General features: G+C 53.9%; 7 protein-coding genes across 7 annotated transcripts; 4 read left to right on the top strand and 3 right to left on the bottom strand.

Moving 5' to 3' along the window:
* Window positions 1-80: 80 nt before the first annotated feature.
* On the top strand, window positions 81-1,250 carry P153DRAFT_378766 (SGS-domain-containing protein; the record flags this gene model as incomplete). Its single annotated transcript, XM_033669822.1, has 1 exon — window positions 81-1,250. One exon carries the CDS (start codon window positions 81-83, stop codon window positions 1,248-1,250), a length of 1,170 nt encoding a protein of 389 aa, XP_033519673.1.
* A 3,083-nt stretch (window positions 1,251-4,333) lies between these two features.
* Window positions 4,334-6,061, top strand: P153DRAFT_299688 (uncharacterized protein; the record flags this gene model as incomplete). The annotated part of the gene is made up of 4 exons (XM_033664293.1): window positions 4,334-4,499; window positions 4,594-4,678; window positions 4,731-5,287; window positions 5,337-6,061. The coding sequence occupies 4 exons, from the start codon at window positions 4,334-4,336 to the stop codon at window positions 6,059-6,061; spliced, it is 1,533 nt and encodes a 510-aa protein (XP_033519672.1).
* A 966-nt stretch (window positions 6,062-7,027) lies between these two features.
* On the bottom strand, window positions 7,028-8,392 carry P153DRAFT_400112 (uncharacterized protein; the record flags this gene model as incomplete). Its single annotated transcript, XM_033671787.1, has 2 exons — window positions 7,794-8,392; window positions 7,028-7,738 (listed from the first exon to the last, which is right to left on the bottom strand). The coding sequence occupies exons 1-2, from the start codon at window positions 7,920-7,922 to the stop codon at window positions 7,028-7,030; spliced, it is 840 nt and encodes a 279-aa protein (XP_033519671.1). The 5' UTR covers window positions 7,923-8,392.
* A 574-nt stretch (window positions 8,393-8,966) lies between these two features.
* P153DRAFT_299913 (uncharacterized protein) lies at window positions 8,967-10,558 on the top strand (the record flags this gene model as incomplete). The annotated part of the gene is made up of 2 exons (XM_033664303.1): window positions 8,967-9,234; window positions 9,309-10,558. The coding sequence occupies 2 exons, from the start codon at window positions 8,967-8,969 to the stop codon at window positions 10,556-10,558; spliced, it is 1,518 nt and encodes a 505-aa protein (XP_033519670.1).
* A 354-nt stretch (window positions 10,559-10,912) lies between these two features.
* Window positions 10,913-12,201, bottom strand: P153DRAFT_434374 (uncharacterized protein; the record flags this gene model as incomplete). Its single annotated transcript, XM_033673077.1, has 3 exons — window positions 10,913-11,400; window positions 11,453-11,988; window positions 12,119-12,201. 3 exons carry the CDS (start codon window positions 12,199-12,201, stop codon window positions 10,913-10,915), a joined length of 1,107 nt encoding a protein of 368 aa, XP_033519669.1.
* Window positions 12,202-13,544: 1,343 nt separating this feature from the next.
* Window positions 13,545-14,953, bottom strand: P153DRAFT_369963 (uncharacterized protein). Its single transcript, XM_033668906.1, has one exon. The coding sequence runs from the start codon at window positions 14,603-14,605 to the stop codon at window positions 13,712-13,714; it is 894 nt and encodes a 297-aa protein (XP_033519668.1). The 5' UTR covers window positions 14,606-14,953; the 3' UTR covers window positions 13,545-13,711.
* A 661-nt stretch (window positions 14,954-15,614) lies between these two features.
* P153DRAFT_369960 (L-xylulose reductase-like protein) lies at window positions 15,615-17,043 on the top strand. The gene is made up of 2 exons (XM_033668905.1): window positions 15,615-16,850; window positions 16,900-17,043. Exons 1-2 carry the CDS (start codon window positions 16,095-16,097, stop codon window positions 16,939-16,941), a joined length of 798 nt encoding a protein of 265 aa, XP_033519667.1. The 5' UTR covers window positions 15,615-16,094; the 3' UTR covers window positions 16,942-17,043.
* The last annotated feature ends 731 nt before the right edge of the window (window positions 17,044-17,774 follow it).

Below are 17,774 nucleotides of genomic sequence, written 5' to 3'. Positions count from 1 at the left end.
TCTGCCATATCTACACTCTCACTGTACTCCAGCATACCCTACCACATCCTTACATAACTCGAGTCCTCTTGTACCCCGCTATGGACGAGGCTCGCAAGGGTGACGCTGCACTCAGCGCAAGCAATTATGAAGAAGCTATCCAGCACCTCACCAACGCTCTTTCCTCGAACCCGACTGCAGTCAAGTACTATATCAGTCGCTCTACAGCTTATCAGCGCTCTTCAAAGTACGCCGAAGCCCTCGCGGATGCCGAAGTTGCTGTCGTTCTCGCACACAAACGCGCCGTCCGTGAGCTTATCAAGGATGCCCAGTTTCGACGAGCTATCGCTCTGTACTTCCTCGGGAATTATGCAGATGCAGAACACCTCCTGAACACGGTTAAGAAGCTGGATGACAAGGAGAAGATGTTGCCCATCTGGACTATGAAGGTTGCGGCCAAGCTGAAGGACATTCCTGAAGGTGACGAGAGGAGGCAGGTTACGATTAAAGACATTCCTGATGTTAATGTTCCGACTGCCTCATCGACCGCTAAGTCTGCGCCAGCTAAGAGCCAGGACAGCGAGTCAAAGACAGCAGACACGCCCGTAGCACCAAAAGCAGTGGTGCCCACGCCTGCAGACAAGATCAAGCATGACTGGTACCAGAACAACGATAACATCGTGTTCAGTATCCTCGCAAAAGGTGTTCCTAAGGACGAGGCGACTGTGGAGATATTGAAGGATTCGCTCTCCGTGACATTCCCCATCGGCGATACGAAGTCAGAATGGAGCTTCTCCGCTGATCCCCTTTTCGCGTCCATCGACCCCGCACAATCCATGTACCGGGTGACACCCAATAAGGTGGAGGTGACGCTACGGAAAGCCAAACCAGGGCTTAAGTGGCACGATATCGAGGGCGATCGTGAGGTCGAGGTGGAAGACGACAAGAAGAGCGCCATCCCCTCCCACGTCCTCTCGGGCAAGTCCAACCAGGAGTCACCTCCCGTATACCCAACGTCGTCCAAGTCAGGCGTCAAGAACTGGGACAAGGTGGTAATGGACGATCTCGGTGACAAGGACGACATGGAAGGCGACGAGACCTCTGCGTTCTTCAAGAAACTATATGCGGGTGCAGGTGCTGAGCAGCAGCGCGCGATGCTCAAGAGCTACCAAGAGAGTGGCGGTACAGTGCTGAGTACAGATTGGGGCAACGTTGGCAGCAGGACTGTGGTTCCCGAGCCTCCAGAGGGTATGGAGGCGAAGAAGTACTAGGATGGTTCTTCGGAAATGGGGGGTGAAGTTTGCTCACCGCGTTTACCAGAAGAGTTTAGTTCCCCATCATCGTCATCATCACACGATAATTCTAGCCGGCCCCCATCCTCATACGCAACTGCTGTGGGCTCTCAGACGGAATTCGAGGTTGACTGCAGTCCTTTCATGTCTGTCCACCATCAACGTACCTTTTCCAACGCATCATACCTGACCTTGGACGAGCATGTGGTGGCTAGCGATGAGCCCTCACGCATTAAACATGTCATCCATGGTCTCGCGATTGTCCCACACTTTTGTCTCCAGCCAAATGGGGTTGACTGCAGTAAGTGCCGTAGCAGCTGATCGCATGAGTTGTCCGTACTCAAACGATCATCACGTATGAATGTGCCGTTTCCGCATAGAAAGAAAAAGGGTAGGAGTTACGCAAAATGCAGGAGGATGTGGTGGAACCCATCATCATAGCTGGAATGTCGGCTGGCACCTTTGTTTCTTTTTTGTTTGCGATTCAGAGCGAGGCGTTTGTGGGGATTGAGTGTAGCAATCAACGTGTTTTACATCAAGCTTTTGTGGTGGTACTGGGGTAGAATTCTTCGAGAAAAGCAAATATTACCGTCAGCCTTGTGTCACGCTCATTTTGAAGGCTATAACAGGTATAGGTTGATTGACGTTAACTCGCCTGTCGCTGCCGTGTAACAGGCAAGTCTATCCCAATCGGACAAGCACGTGAGCAGGGAATATTGGCTATGTAAGGATGTGAATGGAACGATAAGACGGCTGGGGATTGGAGGCGGGGGAGCTGGGGATTGCGGATCGAGGAGATGAAAGTGCCGCCTGTGCAATGCAATATATCGACAAAACAAGCATTGATGTGAGTCTAGCCTGCGTCATCATAGCAGATCCCATGTTTCTGGCATTCGTAAAGGTGGACTCACCATGGTTAGGGGGACAAGACATCGTTGCAGACGACCATGCTGGTAAGGCAGGGATGGTTATGGCGGTTTATGCATTACGCCGCTCGACCAATCAGACTCACCGTGTTCCTGAGCAACACCCGGGATGTAGGGTGCGGCGTACCTGCTTGGAAAAGAAGCTGCATACCTTCCCCGGTACCTATAATGTTTCACGGCATCCAGCTTTTCGCCACGATAGCCTTGCAGCCTCGTCAGCCCTGAGACGACGAGCTACCAGGTAGACGACGATTACAGTTTTACGATTATGGTTTGCGAAAAGATTTGCACATCAGGCGAAGGCTGCGATTATTGAAGGGTGACGGCGGCCTGCCAGTCGGAAGTCGCCATCTGCTTTTCAGCCACCTGCACGGGAAAAGACGATGTTATCGATAGGTTTGTGATGGTCGGCCCCTAAAATATCCTTCCCAAGCGCTTAACCATTCACTCACTCGGCCTCGCCTCGCCACGCTGTGCGCGATGCACAAATATCGCTTTCGCCCATTCGCAGCACGCCGTGCCGTCATCACGCGGCCACGCACACAACTTGGCCGCGCTGCCGCGACGTTGATCGCCTCTTGGGGCAATCTTATTGACGCGCGATAAGATGAGCAGCGCGGGAGTTGGCATCTTCGTGCACCCGGCCAAACGTCTAGCTCACGAGTGGTTGCTTGCAGCACCAAAGTTACCTACCTACGTGCAGAGTCGTGTCGTGGGATTACCTACGGTAGCATGCTCGGCGGCATTTCCCCCTCGACATGTCTCCCCCGGCTGGTAGGTTTAGCTTCACGATGCAACCGTGCGATTGCGACGCGCGGGAAAACCGGGGCAGGGCATGCTGGAGGCGAGTGGGATTGGTGAGGTGGTGCTGGAGATTGCGATGGTGCGCGCACGGAAGCTGACCTCTTGCGCTGGACGTTAGCTCGGCGGGCTGTGCCCTGACATGATGTCCCGTCCCTGTGCGGCCATGGGCTGCGTGCGCCCTGATGAAGCCGCAGTCGTGGTGCGAATAAGGTTGCGCGAGAGGGCAGCGGTGACGACGAGGAGGGCAAACGGGCGGTTCTACTATGTGCACCCATACTTGCTACTAGGTGCACCCATACCCACTTTGGCGTCGAGCTACGAAAGCGCTAAAATCTTAGCTCCCGCGTTAGTAATTACACACCTACAGGGGCTTTTTTTCTTACATATACAACATCTTTACTCTACACCTTAGCAACAACGTTAAAGATTTTTTTTGAAGTTTCTACCTAGCTAAAATAGAGGTGCTAAGACAGAATACAGTTTAAAAATCCTAAAATCTCTTTGTTGTTGTGATGCTATTATGTTAGCTTTAGATATGTAACGTTTATTACAGGGAAGACTACTAGTGAGCGCTATTGAGTTAGCGCGGCGCGATGTGGGTATGGGCGCACGTAGGAGAAAGTATGGGTGCACATAGTAGAACCGCAAACGGGTGCCTGAGTGTCAGCGCCCCGGCAGGCCCACGCTCAAGACAGTATGGCTCGCCCATGGCAGCGCTGTCCCCTGCTGCGCTGCCCTGTTTCAGCTTACCGACTGCGTGCTAGTGGCAAGGGGTCTCTGCCAGGAGTCGGCCAACAGGAGCGTCGCCAGCCGCCCACGACCAGGGTTTCACGGCCACGAGTGGGGCACGCCTTCATCTCCTAGAAAACAACCCCAGCGCCCGCATCCTGGTGGGAATCCTGCCTTTCCCCTTTCTCTCACCACATCATCCTGCGTGTGCGGCTTTTTGTCTCTCTTTCCCAGTCGCTCCTTTTGCAACTATACATTCGCTACCGACTGCTGTTGTTGCGTCAACCTCGCAGCCCTCACACTCCTTACCTGTGTATCCTGATATTCTCGCGCGCGGCATTCAATTCATTTGAAAGTCCTGGCGGCTGTGGCAGATACTAGTCATCCACCGTCAACCTTCACCGACTCCGGCTCAATTACCCACCGCGCCGCTCCCTGCCAACAAACACTTTCACTTTTCAAGTGACTGTCCGAGATTGCGGAAAAAGCAAACGATCCCGTCTACGAACTCCCAACGCTCGATCCACTCAACAACCACAACGCGTCGAGTAGCCTGTCAACCCCTTTAGTACACACCGGACTACCATCTTCAACCACGCAACTATGAAGTCCTACACGACCATTTCGGCCACTGTGGCCCTCCTCTCCGGAACCACCGAGGCTTTCTGGCGCATGCCATGCCACTCCCGAACGGCCTTTGCCCGTCTCGATCCCATTGTTGACCCCGGTGTCGCCTCGAGCCACGTCCACGCCATCCACGGTGGAAGCAGTAAGTGACCAGATCCAGGATTGCTCCCGGTGTCGCGATTGCACTGCGCGTTGCAATTCTCGTAGTTGCGACAATTGGCTAACACTTGCACCAGACTTCGCCGAGACGACCACCTACGACATGCTCCGAGACTCGAACTGCACGTCCTGCCAGTTCAGCGACGACAAGTCGGCATACTGGTACGCGCATTCTGCTACGATTTGACCACCACAATCGTACTAACAGTCCCAGGACGCCTTCCCTCCACTTCATCCACACCAGTGGCAAGACCGAGGTGGTTCCCCAGGTCGGTGGCATGCTCGCCTACTACCTGCTTCTCGGAGAGGACCTCAAGGCCTTCCCCGAGGGCTTCCAGATGCTTGCTGGAGACGGCCAACTGCGCAACTTCACCGGTCCCGTGCCTGACCTGCCAACCTCATCGTGGACATCCGACGACAAGACCCAGGTTTCTCTTGGACAGAAGTCTTTGGGCTTCAACTGCCTGAACTACGCCAAGAACCCCGAGGGTTCGCGTTACCGCCACTTCCTGCCCGATAAGTCGTTCATGGACGAGAACTGCGCCGATGGTATCCGTGCCGAGATCTTCTTCCCGTCTTGCTGGAACGGCAAGGACGTCAAGAGCGCCGATCACAAGAGCCACATGGCCTACCCTGACCTGATCGACGGCGGTAACTGCCCCAAGGGCTACGAGACCCGTCTCCCATCGCTCTTCTATGAGACCATCTGGAACACATACGCCTTCAAGGGTATTGACGGACAGTTCACCTGGTCTAACGGTGACCCCACTGGTATGTTGTATGCCCAACTTCACACCTAACACGTCTAACTTGCAACCAGGCTACGGATACCACGCCGATTTCATGAACGGCTGGAACATCAACACGCTCCAGTCTGCCGTGGACGACTGCACCAACGCCTCGGGACGAGTTGAGGACTGCTCGCACTTCACCCCCAGCCTGCAGACCGAGGCCGAGCAGGGCATGTGCTACATCGAGGACATGCCCAGCAACCTGAAGAACGACGACTGCGACGGCCCATCCGACGGTCTCTGCGGCAACGTCCCCATCCAGTTCGGTCCCAAGTACGCCACAGCCCTCGAGAACGGCAACACCGAGGCCCAAACCGCTACCGTCAAGCCCTCGGTCTCCGTCTCCGTCCCCACCCTGTCCTACGCCTCTGCCTCGTCTGAGGCCACCGACAAGTGGGGCGGCGGCGTCTCCGTCTACAGCTCCGCCTCCTCCGAGGCCGCCTACTCCAGCGACGCCGCTTACTCCAGCGAAGCCGCCTACTCCACTGAGGAAAGCGCCGCGTACGCCGCGGCTGTGACTTCTGTCGCCGCCGCCGCAGAGTCCGCCGCTGCACCCCTCATCACGCCTTCCCCCTCGTCTGGCGCCGACGCCGCCCAGACCTCGGACTGCTCCACCACTACGTACACCAAGGACGGCATCCTGTACGAGATCGCTATCGAGGAGGTGACCGTTACCGTCACCCAGGAGGCAGGCTACAAGGCTCGTCGCCATGCTAACGCGCATCGTCGTCGTAGCAATGTTGGCCAGCACTAGATTGTGTCGGTGAAGGGGGGGCATTGCATGGGATGAGGTCGCGTGTGGGCGTTGGGACTTGGATTGAATAGTATATTTTTGAGCCTTTTTCTTGCGTCTAGTGCGTCTTCTTCTTTGTCATTTGCATTGTCTTTCTTGCCGTAGGATGGGGGTAGATGGAGATGGGTTAGCTTGTACATTGGACCCTAGATTTTGATGGGATGGGATTGGTTTGTAGATGTACCTTGTTTAACGCGTTGTTTTTACTTGCTTTTTGTGCTTTATGTTCGTGATTTTGCGTGTGCTTGTGTTTGTGTTTGTAGACAGGACTGGAGGTGTAGATGGCCGGGCCGGATCACAAGATATCAAGTGTTTTTTCTGCACAAATGATGGGGGTGATGTTTTTGCTATGTCTAGTAATTGCGTGTTGACGTATCCGGACTGTGATTATGAATGGAATTTGAAGAGAATTTTCTACTTGGGTTCGGTTTTTGCCGATCGGGCATGGTACATGTATGGAGTGGGGGGTGACTTCTATGTAGTGAGGCGCATGTGTATATCGCTGCTGTTCTTCGGGGTGGGAAGGATGTCTGCTTCTGCTATCGATATAAAGTAGTATTAGTCTACAGTCTACCGATATATGCCATCTCCGTCTTCTTCACGCATGCCTGTTGCTTTCTTACTGCGTCACTGTGGACGTTTTCGTGTAGAAGAACTGTCTCGGAGGAATGGAGATGCGTTGTTCCATTTCGCAGGGTGGGTGAGCATGAGGTGTTTATATTTGTATCGGGTTGTTCTAATCTAGACGACACGTTTATACGGATATATCGAATCAAATCATCATCTGAATGATGTGTATACTAAGAAAAAAATAGGTTCTGATAACGAAACGCCAATGGAAAGAAATAGGACTCCAGTCGTGATATATACAGATAGATATACAAATATACATTGCGAAAAAGCACACCCCACAACACAACACACCACCTACCACCCAAACCCCGTCCTTCCATTCCCCCAATCCAACACAACCTTCCTCCCCCTGACCGCCGCCCACCCCAACACCACCTCCTCCCCCTCAACCCTCCCCAAACTACGCACAAGAAGCACACACCTCCCCTCCCCAACCCGCATAACATACTGCTCAGGCGTGATGACAATCTCGCCCTCCTCCCCATCGCCGCCGCTTTCCTCCCCCTCATCATTCCCACGTTGCATCCCCAGCCCGAGAACCAGATCCGGAAACCTGGACAGCGCGGCGCAGTCCACCACCCCTTCACCCAACCCCGTGTTTTCGTGATCGAACACGGGATGTGTGGCCATGAGCAGGATATTGTATATCTCCACCGGCACGGATAGGAAGGGTGTTTCGAGGGCGAGGCGCGCGCTGCGCGCTTCGATGCTTACCATACCGCCCTTACGAATGCCGAATTGGGAGAGGGCGAGGTTCGAGCCGGGGCGCGTGGTGTCGAGCCATGTCATCTCATGGTCGTCGGGGGCTGGAAAGACTCTGGTGGATGCGGCGGAGATGCTCAAGGATGCGGGGGCTGTTGTGTCCAGGGGGATGTCGATGGAGATTAGATTTGGTTGGGAGGCTGGTGCGCTTGCGCTGATGATTGTGTGTAGGGCTTGTAGGTCTAGGGGCGTTGTTGTGCTGGAGGTTGTTGAGGGGAAGTGGTAGGTTAGGTGGTTGTCTAGCTTGGGGGTTGTTAGTTGGGGATTGTATGGATGGGTGGTGTGGATGTTTGCGTACTATGAGGGGGACGATGAATGTTGGGGGTGTGAGGGTGGGGATCAGTGGTGATTGTTCGTTGTGGGGGTAGAATGCCTTGACGCTGAATGGCGTCAGGCTGAAGAGGAGGAAGTTGAGTATCGTCGCCATTGTTTGGGTACAGAGATTTCTGGAATTAAGATGGTATGAAAAAGAAGAGTGAGTGTTGTGGTTTAGATCATGAAGGGTGCCCCTTTGTACTATTGCTTTTATCTACATTTCCCACCCACACTGCTGCGCCGCATTGCCTGATGGATTGCAAGCATGCTTAAAGTTCGCGCTCATTGTTGTATTTTTGGGGCGTTGACAGCCCATATTCTTTCCTATTCCGTTAGTGGCGCTTGGGATGGCTTTGTGGTTCGCCGGCGTTGTATGTGGGGGAGCGGCGCGGTTGGCCCCGGGGGCGGCATGTATTTGCGTCGCAGACCGAAGGATGGGCACTGTCAGCCTTGCCAGCGGCAGCACGAACGGTTCATGCGGCGCATCACGGCAATTATGGATTGCCAGACCAATGCTGCAGAACTGTTGGTCGCGAGTCTCAAAATTGTTTTGCTGACTGAGTCAGTCTTGCCATGGTCTGTGCGCACACGCTCATCTCTTTCACGACGACGCGCTTCTACACAATCCACAGGAGGCAAGACAACTTGTCAAAAAGCACAAAAGTTGTTGAACTCAATCTTACCCGCCGAGGAGATATCGCCCCATTGTATTGTGCAAGCTCACAAACGTGACGATCTCATCATCTCGCACGTGAAACTGCATAAGGTTTCCAAACCATTTTCCTATTACGTGCCCTGAGAGGCGCGCTGACAGGGATTGCATCTTTCAGAAAGCCCCCAAAGATCATGTCTGGTAGGTTTTTTGCGTGACTCCAATCAAAATGGGTTGTCACACGCTTACATCCAAGATGAAGCTGTCAATGAAAGACCCCCTGGCCGAGGGCGTGGGCGTGGGCCGAGGCGTAGCAAACAGGAAAGATTGGAGCAGGGCCCGAGAGAGCAGACACAACAGAATGCACGACCACATGCCAGCGTGCAGACTCAACTCAACACCGTTGTTCTGCCCGTCGCATCAAGATCAGAAGTTGTGGCGCCGGATCCTGAAGACAAGCTCAATCTCGAGGACCTTGCCCTAGAAGAAGATGGAGTTGACGATATGGAGGTTGCTGCCATAGAGGATGAAGATGACGTGGATTTGGGCGCTGAAGGCGACGCTGAGAAACCGAAAGGGTTGTCAGTAAAACAGAAGAAGAAAAGATTGCGCTTTGATCGTGCTATTGCCAGGGACGCAGGCGCTGTACTCTACACTATCGAAGCAGACACCGTCGTTCCCGTTCCCTGGCCCATCACTTGGAACGAGGATCCAGAGTTATTGTGTTGCTACAATTGGCAAGCTTCCACAGACGGTACAAACACGATCTTTGGTAAGTGCTGGTTTCTTTTCACTGAACCACTTGGTTGTGAAGCTGGAGACCCCTAATGTCCTGACGCTATGCAGTACCAGGTGAGCCAGCAAAGTGGCAGGCTCCTACGCTACCACACAAACTAGATGGAGATAGTGGCCTTCAGTACGCGGATTACAACTATGTGCGGCAACCCAACAACCCGTACTCGCCAATGTTTCATGCACTTGGTGCCATGAATCCAGATTGTCAGTTCATGGACGTCGATGTCCTGGCCGACCGCAACAATCTCCGCGTTCTTCTTGAATTCGTGCAAGGCAAAGTCAACGGGCCTTTCCGCTTGGATCTGTTCCTAGTCTACAACACACTGATCATCGTCCGCAAAGAAGCAGGAGGATACTGGAAGCTCTCAGATGGGAAAAGCTACGGAAGCAACTTTGAGAGATTCTTCACTCGACCTGCAGAGGGTATGGAGGATGCAACAAGCCACTACCGCGCCATCCGCTATAAGATGGGACCGCTCAACGTCGTCGTACGATTCGAAGCAGACGCCTACGACGACGGCGCATCTGATGAACTCACACCCTCTGAAGCAGTTGCAGTCAGCGGCGGTCCGGCAGAGAAACCACATCTAATGTACCGAGCTCCGATCCGCGTGTTGCAGAAAGGCCACATCGTCCCAACAGCCCAAATGGCCGAACTCAAGACGCAAGTGCGCAAACCCGAGGGCCAACCACATGTTGCATGCATGGATCAGCTTTGGTTCGGCCGGACATCCATCCTCTTCACCGGCCGGTACGAAGCAGGCACGGGCAAAGTCCTGCGCATCATACGCGAAGACGCGCAAGAACGGATTAAAAAATGGGAAGACAATCAGCAGGAAGGTCTGCGTAAACTCGCCGGCCTACTTTCGCGACTTCGCGGCTTGTTGAAGCAACAGCAAGGCCCGCTTCGATCCGCAGTGCTGGTACGCGAGGACAAGGGCGGCCCAGTCGTGCTGCGTTCGATGGACATGAAGAAACATGCCGTCGACAGAGAGTTCTTCCAGAAACACTGGAGACGCGAGCCGCAGCCGTATGCTCCGCAGTTCGGTGGGCCGCGTGGTCATGGCCAGCAAAGAGGTGGTCGGGGCATGTTCAACGCGCCTCGGGGTGCTCAGAACGCGCCTCGTGGTGGCTATGGCAATCCGCGTGGCGCTCACAATGTTCCTCGTGGCGCTCACAATGCTCCTCGTGGCGCAAGCAACACATCTCGAGGCACGCATCAATCGTATTCAGCCCGTGGTCGAGGTACTGGTATGCCGATGAGTCAACCTAATACTGCGCATGACAGACCACAAGCTTGAGGGGATCGTAGTGAGACTGTAACGATTTTGCATAACTTTTTGGATTCATATGGCCCTGAGTGGGATAAAACTACCTCATATATCCTGCTTCAATGGCTACATGTGCTTGTACGCATCAGGTCCAATGTCCAGACGGCTTTGCAATTGCCGGCGAGCAGTCACTCCACATGTTGAAAACTGTTCAAGCCTCCCGGTCTGTGAGACACTTGCCTCCATCTTCCAACCAACAGCGTGCATCAGCACAGTATCACTGAATCCAGACCGCTATTCTCCAGTTATCCCACCTTCTCATTCTATCACCCCGGTATCAAAATCACCACCGTTCACCAAGCAGTAAAACAGTATTCAAACGAGCTATTTATCATTCCTCATCCGTTCCAGTCCATCCTCCTCATCATCGCTATCCTGGATCTCAAACGGCACACCAAGTTTCTCCCTCATCACCATCCCCACCACGTCCCCCGCGCCAGCATCCAGCATCTGCTCTACAACCCCCGCAGCATCGCGCAGCACAGCACTAGTAACCTCATCCGAGCGCTTCATCTTCATAGAATCAGCCAACTGCATCGACCCAGTCGCCGTCGCGAAGACATAGCCAACAACAAACGGGAGCTGATTCTGCCTCTCGATATAGTCAGGCCCGTAGACTCCGACAAGCGCGTCGCGGCACTTATCCTTGACCGCGCGCAGTAGGCGCCAGCAGAAACGGTGCAGTGTGAGGTAGTCGAAGCCGAGCTCGAGGATCTCCGCCTGCAGGCCGGCGCGCAGAATGGACTGCAGCTGCACGACGGCGACTTTTAGCTTTTGCGGGCGCGGCTTTGCCGAAGCCTGGAATGGGCTCGCTGTGTTTGACTAGTATAGCTGACTGGCTGTCCGCGTCCATTTCGTACTGACCCATGCGTTGACGAATGCGAGACTGAGCGTCTGCAGGTGGATTTGCACGTAGTACTTCCACAGGCGGCATTGCCACGGGTGCTGGCGGAGGCAGTCGTACAGCTTTGATATATCGGTGCGCTTTAGTTTGCATGCTGCGACGCGGTGGGGGTCGCCTAGTATCCAGGCCGTGATGTCTTCGGAGAAGGTGGCCATGTGGTGGTCGTTCTCTTGCGGCCAGTTCTCGATGCGTAGGTCTTTGTGGAAGGCTAGCGTGTTTCTTGATGTTTATCCTCGCGAAGGATACGGTGTCTGAGAGCTGTGTAAGGACTGGTCTCGTAGTCGGTTGTGCATGTCTACGTAGAGTTCTAGCGCGAATACAGTCCAAACTGACGGACTTGTGCGTCTTGAATGTTATTCGAAGACTGCGGGTTAATTCGTCCTCGGCAGGGGACCGCTCGGTGCCTAGTGTCAAGACCAAAAACTCTGGGAGCATCTCCAAGATGAGGATCTCGTCTTCTCCATATTTGTCACGCGGTGACTTTCTCAACCGATCGCTGGATGGATGGATTGTAGACGCCAAAGTGCCCTCGTTTCATCTCGGGCAAGTAACCGGGCTCTACAACATCCAGGAACGAAGAGAGCAGAACGAATGGAATCCAGAAGATGGCATCAGCGACGTCGTACGTTTTGAAAATGACTTCATCCCCATGCCGCTTCCTAAACGCCGCGGTTATCTTCGCCGCGGCGCATTGTGCATGGAAGAACATGGCCAGCATCTAGTCTACGCCTCCACGCCGGGCAAAGATCTCCTTGCACTCTTCTTTCCAGTGAGCGGGCGAAATCCACGGCCGTGTTCGTCGTGAGAGAAGCAGTGACCAGATCCAGCATGCCTTGCCTGTAACCTTCCCAGGTCCTATCGACTTCAGGTCAGAAAGAAGGAAGATGGAACAAATGCCAAAAAGTCCTCCTTCAACCCCTCTGGTCGTTCAGCCCTGTACTGCACGTCCACCTAGCCAGGCCGAGAGGGGGAGAGCAGGAGTATCGTCTAACTCTGGAGAAGTGTCAACTTATTCCTCAATGCCAAGGTACGCAAACATGTTCTGAATGTCGTCCATACTTTTCGGCGTCTTCCGCTGCGGGATGGATGTAATCCATGGAGAACCGGGACGCGAGAATGTCGCGCACCTTCTTCGACACTCCGAGGAAGAATGCATGGCGATCGTCTGACTGCTGGTTCTTCGCGTCGGCAGGGAGATGGGGGAGATATAGCGCTGGGATACTACTCCTGGGTTGAGACTGCTCGATCGAGGAGAGCACCACATCTAAGGGGTAGTTGCATAGGCGGGTCACCCTTGGTCGCAATGAATTACGCCAGAGAACTGAAGTCGTTTATTGGCACGGTGTATAAGACGTGTCATTTCTGCGAGTTTGGTGCTCGGTATCGTCATCGTATTGCTTATACGAACTCGGCAAGTTTTTGAGAAACAACACTAGACCTCTCAGTGAAGGTTGAAGCGCAAGACGGCGTGATGATTATCCAACGATCCTCCTCTTGAAGCCCTCACTAGGTAATCGGCTCAAGATGATAGCTAAGTCTAATTAGTATAAAGTGGCTGCAAGTACAAGTAGATATGCAGATACAGGATCAACAATCGATATTGGCAGCAATTTCAAGCCACTCAACAATGAGGGTGTGAACAGCTAAACACAGCAGGGTCTTGTGGATGCGGAAGGGTTATGTGCTTTCAGATGTATCTGGACGGCAATAATGATAATGCGGATGTGCCATGATGTGTTTATTATGCTTGATTTCTGTATCGGGGTAATTTGAGTGTTGGTTTGGCTAGGAGGTATTCCACTACTAGCTGTTTGGGTGTTTGATGCTATTTCGATGGGTTGCTGTGTTTGGGTGTTTGGGGGTTGGTTTCTGACTGAGATGGTGTTGATGTCTTGATCGTGGTTTGTTGTTTAGTATATTAATATCATGCTTTGGAGTATTGGTTTGAAACGTGTTCAAGGAACTCACTAGGAAATCAAGGGGAAAGACAGAATTCTTCAATAGGGTCGCGGTTCTCATGATGGGCCAGCACTGTAGATTGCGATGTAGAAAGTGGTCATCAAAATGGTATGTTGTCGTACATACGCTATCAGATTCATCATGCTGTGTAGAAGATAAAAGTTTGTACTCCCAGCTGAACCTCATTCCATTCGTGCTTTTTCGTCAAGTTTTCTCGTTATACACAATCGTCAAAACGACACCCTATCACCACAACGGCCCTACGATCGCAGCATAGCAGGGTGCGGCGAAGGCGAGCGTCCGCGCAAAGCCGGGGAGCTAGGACGCAGCATGGGGCTAGCAGCAGCACTCAACGCATCGAGACTAAGCTGGCTGATAACGTTGAGATTGCCCTGGACCACCTCCTCACTCAAGTCGAGCATCAGACGCAGCTCGTCCGCCTTCAACTGCTTGCCCAGACCGACCATCAGCTGCTCCTTGTGGGCGCTGTCGGGGACATCGTAGTAGACCCATCGATAGTCTATGTCGGTTAGACTGTGGGGCTCTGCGGGAGTGGTGACTCGCGCCATGACGCGGCGCACGTCCATGCCGAAGATGCCGGAGATGTTTGGCTCGCTGCCCAGGCCTCCGAGGGTGGAGCGTAGCGGCGTGGGGATGTTGGCGCCTTGCTCAATGGGCGATTCGTTGAGACGCTTCGAGGCGCCGGCGTCGTGGAGTTTGGCGCGCTTGAAGACGGCGTCCTTGAGCTCTGTGACGCCGAGCACAATGTACAGCTCCTTGCCCTCCTTTGCCGTGTCGTATATCCACTGTCTGGCCTCGGGGTCGTTGCATACTGCCTGGAAGGCCTGCGATGGGCTCTGGCTGGTGCGCTGGATCATCTGCTCTGCCTTGACGGTGAGCAGATTCGGCTGCCTGTATATCCTCCCCAGGTCGAACTTATGGCCGTAGTTTGTCATGAAGCGGCCCTCGGTGTCGATGGAGAAGATGTCGCGGTAGCGGAGTTGGATGTGGTAGTCATTGAGGTCTTCGACTTCCTCTTGCGCTATGTCAGAGAGGAAGCAGTCTCTCTCGGGGTGCAGAGGGTGCGTGAGGAGCTGACCGACGGTGATCAGGTCCGCGGGGATGGGTTTCGGGAGCAAACCGTGGAGCACCATGTCTGCGATTCGGGCTTTTCGTGTCTAGGAGTGTATCTGTTGGAAAGTGATCAATTGCGAAGCTTGATGGCAAGCTTCAGGTGAAATGCGAGGGGCGTGGAAAAGCAAAGACTCCATGCTGAGGTGTCCCGCATCGCGGCGTGCTTGGCTTGATCGAGCAAAGGCCAATGTTACGCTTCACGTTGGCAGCTGCCATGTTGACATTGGACGACGCATCTACTGCTGAGGGAAATGATGAAGAACAAAGCGGCGAGTCGATACAAGGATATGGCGTTGGCCGGAGAATATCACGTGCTCACGCGAAACGGAGGACCAAAAACCCACTGCGCTTTTCCGAGGACATCAGGGTGTCGCAGACAAAGGTTCACGTGAGGATAACGGGACAACTCAAGGGCTCTTCATCCCACGTGCGGACACATCTCATGTCTCCGCGGACCTGTGCTAGGGGAAGTTTCCAAGGATCGTGATGTGAGGTGGGGTACAGAGCTTCATAAATGTGGCATCGATTGAGAACAACAATTGCACATAACCTAACCAACTCGTCTTTGCGCTGAGATTCTCGGGGCATTCTTGCCAAAGTGCTCACCATCAAGGTGCGGGGTTTGAAAGAAGTGCGGGGTCCATCAACTCGCAGTGAAATACTTGCATCACCAAGCCAGACAGAACGTGATGTAGAGCTGTTGCTCGCTCTATCGCGTCGACAGCTGGCAGACAACTCGAACGGAGGAATACTTCGCATATCTGCGGTTACCTAACCGACGTCCCAAACTGGAAGATGATTCTGATCGATTGGCGATGAATGATCTTTGAGACTGGGGCGGAGGTTGAGCTCCCACAGGCCCGCATGAAGACTGCATGCGGGTCAGCCGCATTGACGTGTTAGTCAACGGTATCGCTGATGACAATGCATAATAAAAGATGATCTGATCCAGGGGTGAAACGCGTTGTCAAAAGAATTGCACCTGGTGAGGGCGCTTGAGCGGGGAGATACCATCGATCCACAGGCTTTGGCGACAAGTACCTGATTGAAGAAGAGGTCCCGACATCTCCGGATACGAAGACGGTGTGGAGGTGCAAGAGAAGGTACATGTCCCAAGCGAGAAGACGCTATCTTTTCAGCGTCCAAGCTCCATATCGAAAGATGGTGGGGCACAAAATAACAACGAACAAACGTCACCGACGAACCAACGCCCACACCAACCCACTCAACCCCCGTTTATCGGCTGGGTCTCCGGCGTAGCTCCCTACTATCATGGTAAGAAGCCCGCATCTCAGTGCCATTGACGAATCATGTTTTGCTTCATGACGTGGAGTCGCGGTGACAAGCGGCCACACGTCACTCTGGACCGCGCCCATCAGCTGTTTGACAAAGACGACATTTTTCTGTGAGAGACTACTTGAACCCCTCTCTGCCCCTCTATCCCAGCTTCTTTTTGATCCATCCCATCCTCCATCAAACCTTTCTTCATACCAACACATATCCTTCACAATGGTTCCCGTTCCCCAAGCAACCGAGCTCAAGGACCTCTTCAGCCTCAAGGGCAAGGTCGTCATTGTCACCGGTGCCTCCGGCCCTACCGGCATTGGAATTGAGGCCGCCCGTGGCTGCGCTGAATACGGCGCTGATCTCGCCATCACATACAACTCTCGCGCAGAGGGTGCTGAGAAGAACGCAAAGGAGCTGACCGAGAAGTACGGCGTCAAGGTCAAGGCCTACAAGTGCCAGGTCGGCGTCTACTCGCAGTGCGAGGAGCTTGTCCAGAACGTCGTCAAGGACTTCGGCAAGGTCGATGTCTTCATCGCCAACGCCGGCAAGACTGCCGACAACGGTATCCTCGATGCCTCCGTTGAGCAGTGGAACGAGGTCATCGAGACCGACTTGACTGGAACCTTCAACTGTGCCCGTGCCGTCGGCTTCCACTTCCGTGAGCGCAAGACTGGATCCCTCGTCATCACCGCATCCATGTCCGGCCACATTGCCAACTTCCCCCAGGAGCAGACCTCATACAACGTCGCTAAGGCTGGCTGCATCCACTTGGCCAGGTCTCTGGCCAACGAGTGGAGGGACTTTGCCCGTGTCAACTCCATCTCTCCCGGATACATTGACACTGGTCTCTCCGACTTTGTTCCCCAGGACATCCAGAAGTTGTGGCACTCCATGATCCCCATGGGCCGTGACGCAAAGGCCACCGAGCTCAAGGGTGCCTTCCTCTACTTCGCCTCGGATGCCTCCTCCTACTGCACTGTAAGTCATCTCAATTGCCATTATCCTTTTCGTCGACTAACAACATTAGGGCTCCGATCTCCTCATTGACGGAGGCTACTGCGCGAGGTAAACGTGTCGCCCACCATAGCGGTCGAGTGATAGGGCATGTATATAATGTAGAGTCACCATCTCTACATCTTGTAACGTTATCATGAATGAATGCCCAAGGCCTTGAGTCAATTCTGCTACTTTTTATGACTGTGCTTTGACAATGTCGTGTTGACCGAAGGTCTTCTGATGCTCGATCGACCCCGCAATGCGAGTCGAGTCGCGACTTTCGAACCGAGGAACGTCGACTCTCACCATGTATTTACCACCACAATTCCCGCTGCAGCCATGGCCTCGAATATAATCAACACAACACAATGGCGACACCTAAACCCGATGCAAAAGCTCCACTTCCCTCCGTGATGGAGCCCCAGAAGAGGGAGACGTTCGGCAACCTAGGTCCATGGGCCGAACCCGCCTGGTACAGCTCCCTCGCGTCGCCATACTACAACGAATCGCACAAGAAACTGCGCAATGCCATGCGCACATACATTGACGAGAAAATCATTCCACACATGCTGGAGTGGGAAGAGAAGGGCGATGCTCCGCGCGAGGCGCAGATGGAGTGGGTGCGTTCTGGCTTCTCCTTTGGCGAAGTGCCAGAGCCGTACAGACCCAAGGATGTCCCTGGGCCTGCAGGCATCCCCGTCGCAGAGCTGGATGTGTTCCATCTGTTGGTGTCTGTGGATGAGAGTAGTCGGATCGAGGGCGGTGTTGGCAACACGCTGTCAGGCGGCAGCGTCATCGGCGCGCCGCCTATCGTGCACCACGGCACCGAGGAGCAGAAGAAGAAGTGGCTACCTGGTCTGTTCAACTGGGAGACGAGTTTCTCCCTGGGCATCACAGAGCCGAGTG

Source organism: Dothidotthia symphoricarpi, assembly GCF_010015815.1.
Source record: "Dothidotthia symphoricarpi CBS 119687 unplaced genomic scaffold P153scaffold_20, whole genome shotgun sequence".
In the NCBI taxonomy this organism is placed as follows: Eukaryota; Fungi; Ascomycota; class Dothideomycetes; order Pleosporales; family Dothidotthiaceae; genus Dothidotthia; species Dothidotthia symphoricarpi.
Note: the sequence above shows the minus strand (reverse complement) of the source record. Positions and strands in the feature narration are given on the sequence as shown.